Below are 5,000 nucleotides of genomic sequence, written 5' to 3'. Positions count from 1 at the left end.
GGAAACAATCTTTTCTGATACGTAGTGATCACAGACTCAGATGACAATACTGGAGAGAGGAAAGAGGAGAAAAGAAATTAAAATCTGAGTATTTACTATGGAAAGCCAGTTAATGTTAGGCTTTATATTCATATTAATCATCACAGCTCTCTGAGGTAGTGATACTCATTTTGTAGGTGAAAAAAACAGAATTATAAAAGGTAACTTATCCAAAGTCAGATATCAAGTACTCGATAGATTGAAATCTAGGATTAAATTTCAAATTTGTCTGACTTCATTGTCTGGGGACTTCTCTCTCTCTCTTTTTTTTTTTTTTTTAAATTTGTTACGACTATTATTATTTTTTTATTTGACCAGACCAGAGACAGTGAGAGAGAAAGGGAAAGTGAGAAAGCAAACTGCCAGTCCAGGACTTGAACTGTAGCTGACCATGTAGGAATCCAGTGCCTTTAACCATCACGCCACCTGCCAGCCCATGGGCTTTTCCTTTTTGATAGGAATTGTAACTTGTTGAGATTGTTGTGGTAGGTCCTATTGGCAAAGGGGGAAATTGAAACTTCCTACAAATAAAGGAGAATGTAAGGCAGTTTTACAGAATAATTAGGGTCTCAGAATGATCTACTGAGGGGTATAGAAAGTAGATACCTGGGAACCAGTTAGCGTAATGGCTATGTCGCTGGACTCCCACATAGTCGACCGTGGTTCGTGTCCCGGACCCGGTGGCTTAAAACTCACGCCAGGCGCGTGTGCGTGCGTGCCCAAGATCCCGGGAGGAGAATGGAGGAGAAGGGATTGCTGCGTGACCATCCCCCCTGGGGGGTGATTTCTCGCTTTCTGTCTCTATGTCTCTCTCTGTCTGTCTGGCGAGCACACGCGCCCTATAGTGAAAAAAAAAAAAAAACCCTCTCAAAACAAACAAACAAACAAAAAAAACAAAAAAGAAAGTAGATACCTAAGTAGAAGAGCAGAGAGGATGTTGGCTCTGATTAAAAATTCTCTCTCTCTCTTTAAGGAATTATTTATTTAATTCCATTTGTTGTTATTTTTTAATTTGACCAGACAGAAGCAGAGGAAGAGAGAGAAAGGGAAAGCGAGAAAGCAAGCTGCCAGGTCCAGGACTTGAACCATGTTTGGCCATGTGGGAATCCAGCACCTTATCCACCACACCACCTACTGGTCTTAAAAATTATTTCTTGACCACTGATAGGAAGGTAGAGGGGTGGGGCTAGTTAGCAAGAGGAAATGGTCCAAGAGCTAAGTATGGTCCTTAGCAGCCCCTTTTAGGCAGAAGCCCCACTCTAGATTTGTCATAAAGTCCTGGGCACAGACAAGGACATGATTTAGGGAGGCTGGCTGGTCATCTGGAGAAGCTTTGGCTCTGTACGTTCTTTCCCTGATGAAAGGACGTAACTGAAAGGATGCCTATCTAGTAAGGAGGAGACCTATACTCTAGTGCAGACCCTGGTGAAGGGCACAGCAGTGGTAGTAATAATTTAGGTATAGTAGGTAGAATGATACTCATTTATTCATAGATGATGAGGTATAGATTGTTTTACAGGGGAATCTGATAAGCATCCTTAGAGAGTAGGGGTAAGAGCGGACTTGGAGTTTTCTGCAAGAGTTACTTGGAGTTTTCTGCAAGAGTCCTGATGCTTGGCTCCCATGGCCCTGTAGCCTGTGGCTTATGTTTTTGTGGTTTCAAGAAACAGGGTGGGAAGGCGGGCAGCTTTTTCTTTTGTTCAACTTTGGTGCTGGACTTTGCAACAAACAAGGGGTTCAACTTTGCGAGTCGGAAGTCTTGGATATTTAACTCTTCAGGGATCTCAGGCTGCTTTCGGAACCTTGTAGGCTCTATCTTCACATTGGTCTTAGGTGCCTCACACACGAAGAAAATCTTGTTCTTTACCTTATTTTGGATCCAAGGATCAATTGAGGCTCGAAGGATTAATGTTTCTTGTAGCTGCATTGAAAACAAATACCATAGGGCTGGCTCATTCTGGGCTCAGGCTGGGAAGTGAGAGGCCACCCAACGGGGAGAGGAACCTCTAGTTACAGGCCACTGTGGCCTCAAGGAATGAGTTCAAGGAACAGTATCTGAGGACTCATTCCTCTCCTGACAAGGAGCAAATGGGGAGATAGGTGGAAGCTGCTTGGAGGAGGAGTAGAAAAAAGGGAGAGATGGGTATGAATGCCTTACACTTGTCTTCACAGCCTGGTTCTCTTCTGCATCTAGCATGTCTAAGAGCAAATGGAACACTTGCGGGTTGCGGATTCCCAGGACGCTCTGGCAGAGACAGAGAGAGAGAGCCTAAGTTTCCTGCCCCAGTAAGATGCCCATCTACTTGCCCAGTTTAACCCTTTGTGATGATCCTGTGGCCTAGAGAGGAGGAGATACAGCTTCCCAAGTGAGAGAGCCCTTTCCTTACCCTTTGGAGACACTGCATGGGGTTTCAGTGTCCATTCTTTTCTAGGGAATGCCAAGTTAATATCTGCAGTATCTGGGAACTGCCTCTCACATCCATGTCCCTTATCCTATCCCAGCCATGGAGAAAAGATTATTTTGAACTCCTTTTAGGACTGGAATTCTATGTCCTCAAACTTTATAGTCCTTTTTTCCCCACAGTGACTCTTCTCAATTGCCTCCTCCCTCTGCATGTGTTGATGAACACATGTCAGGATCAAGTTAGAGAAGCAGAGCTAGGCCTTACCAAAGAGGTGACTGCTTCCTGGCGTGCAGTGTCATTTGGATTCATCAGTTGCCTATATAGAAGGGAAGAAGTTTGTTGTGGTCTAATAAAAGGGAAGGAAGAGTGGGAGGGACCAGATTGCTTTCAGTCCCTGAATTAGTTGGGTATAATGCTGATGAGTGATGCTAATTTCATGTGTTTTCCTCCTGTTTTTCAGGTCAGGAAAGGGCCTGGGAAGGAGCAGGTATTGCAGTTTGCTAGGAGGCAACTACATGTTGATCAGGACTCACATCTAATCAAAATTTTACCTTTTCAAACTTCCTTTCATGTCATATTAATTTGACTATTAACCCTAAGTGATAGTTTTTTGTTTTGTTTTGTTTTTGGAGATTTTTACTATAGGGCACGTGCACTTGCTGGAGAGATAGAGACAGAAAACGAGAAATCATCCCCTGGGAGGGTGGCCATGCTGCAAATCCTTCTCCATTCTCTTCTCAGGATTTTGGGTATACATGCATACACAACTGGCATGAGTTTCAAGCCTTCAGGTCCAGGACTTGAACCACATTTGGCCATATGGGAGTCCAGTGATGTGACCATTATGCCATCTACTGGTTTCTTAGTGATAGGGTTTTATTTTTTTTTTTAAATATTTTTAAAATTTAACTATTTATTTTGATGAAAGAGAAGGAGAGGGCGAGCGAGCGAGCAGAGCAATCCTCCATGTCTGGGACTTGAACTGTGGTTGGGCATGTGGGAGTCTAGTGCCCTTAACCACCATATCACCTACCAGCCCCAGTGATAGGTATTTTAAACCTCTTTTTATAGATGAACAAAAGCTCAGGGGTCAAATAGTGACTCAGCCCAGGATTTGGGGGGCACAGGCAAGTTTCCAGCTGACCGCTATACTTCCTTCTGGCCTAGAAGTTGGCCCTGACAGCTCCCAGCTCAGAACACTCACGCCTCCACCAAGTTTATCATTGTAGGCTTCATCTTGAGCACTTCCACGGTTTTAGCCACAGCTTGTCTCATAGCCTGCAGTGGGATTAAAGTGGGACAACAAAGAGCGGGAATGTAGGGGTATACACTGAAGTGCTTCACAAACCTTTATTGAACACTTGATTTGTGCCACATAAGGTCCCTGCTTTGAGTTGCTCTTAAGCTGGTGGAGAAAGCAGACAAATAAATAGGTAATTACAGTACCATGTAGGATGCACTAAAAGTGTATCCTATCAGGAACATTTCCTGAAGGAGATGATGCCTCAACTGAAGTATATAGAATTATTTATTTAATTTTATTATCATTTTTTAATTTGCTATAGGGCACATGCATTCATCAGAGAGACAGAGAAAGAGAAGGGGGAGAGAGAGAGAAAGGGTGCAAGGGTGTTAACCAGGCAGAGCATGGGGGTGGGGGTGGGGGGAGGAGAGGAGAGTATGTGAAAAGCCTGGATGCAAGAAGCACAGAGTTGGTGGGAAGTCAAAAATAGTTGAGTTTAATGAAGTGCTCAAATTCAGACTCTTCGGAGCATTCTGAGGAATTACATTGGCATAACCAGTATAAATCAGGACATGAGCTTCCTGACCCTAGCTGACGTGTGGCTCTGAGGTGGGGGTGGTGAGAGATGAAATGAGCAGTAAGCAGGGCTTGAGATAATGAAAGCAGCGTAAGCCATTCTGAGGGCATTGAGAAACACTGAAAAGTTTTATGCAGAGGTAAGGTACAATCTGATTTACATTTTAGGAAGATGTCTTCAGAAGTGCTGTGGCTCATTTTGTAATGATAGAAAGCAAGGGTACAAAGGAGGACAGTGTCCATTTTGATTGGTGATTTGGTAAAGCTTCCCATAGGTGTTTAAACTGGTCTTGAAGGAGTAATAGAATATTTTGAGAGAGGGAGAGTGGGAGTGAAGAGAAGGAGACAGTTTTGTTTTGTTTTGTTTTGACCTTACAGAAAGGGAGGGGTGACAGGGCATTTTAAGCTGTGAGAAGTACCTGAGCAGAGGTAAGATGGCTTGATACTATAGGCTGCACTAGGGGAGCAGGGAGTAGGTTAGTGTGTATATGATAATTGGGAGGTGATGTGGTTGGAGCCAAGCCAAGGGAGATCTCCAGGAAAGGGAGAGGAGACAGGTTTGGGCTGTCTGGGCTTGGGAGTTTTGGTCTCATTTACAAAGAAGGGTTCATTATATGTCTTCTTCCTGAGTCGGTCAAATGTGAGTTCCTCTAGCCCATGTGCCTTGATCTGTTCCAGCCCAATGGTTCTGAGCATCTGGTTGGCTTCAAGGCGGTCCTAAGGGCAGAAGTAGGGAA

At 44.0% G+C, this 5,000-nt stretch overlaps 1 protein-coding gene across 1 annotated transcript in view; it reads right to left on the bottom strand.

Moving 5' to 3' along the window:
- Positions 1–1,145: 1,145 nt before the first annotated feature.
- Positions 1,146–5,000, bottom strand: part of HEATR9 (HEAT repeat containing 9) — a 20,219-nt gene continuing 16,364 nt past the window's right edge. The window contains exons 11-15 of the mRNA XM_006154413.3: positions 4,861–4,980; positions 3,649–3,722; positions 2,709–2,760; positions 2,198–2,284; positions 1,146–1,960 (exon numbers count right to left, since the gene is read on the bottom strand). Of these exons, the coding sequence (XP_006154475.1) occupies positions 1,622–1,960; positions 2,198–2,284; positions 2,709–2,760; positions 3,649–3,722; positions 4,861–4,980 (672 nt within the window). The 3' untranslated portion in view covers positions 1,146–1,621. The remainder of the gene's footprint in view (positions 1,961–2,197; positions 2,285–2,708; positions 2,761–3,648; positions 3,723–4,860; positions 4,981–5,000) is intronic.

The sequence above is a fragment of the Tupaia chinensis genome, unplaced genomic scaffold, assembly GCF_000334495.1.
Source record: "Tupaia chinensis unplaced genomic scaffold, TupChi_1.0 Scaffold000407_4, whole genome shotgun sequence".
NCBI classification, from domain to species: domain Eukaryota; kingdom Metazoa; phylum Chordata; class Mammalia; order Scandentia; family Tupaiidae; genus Tupaia; species Tupaia belangeri.
The sequence above is the reverse complement of the archived record's forward strand: the minus strand, read 5'-3'. Positions and strand labels throughout refer to the sequence as shown.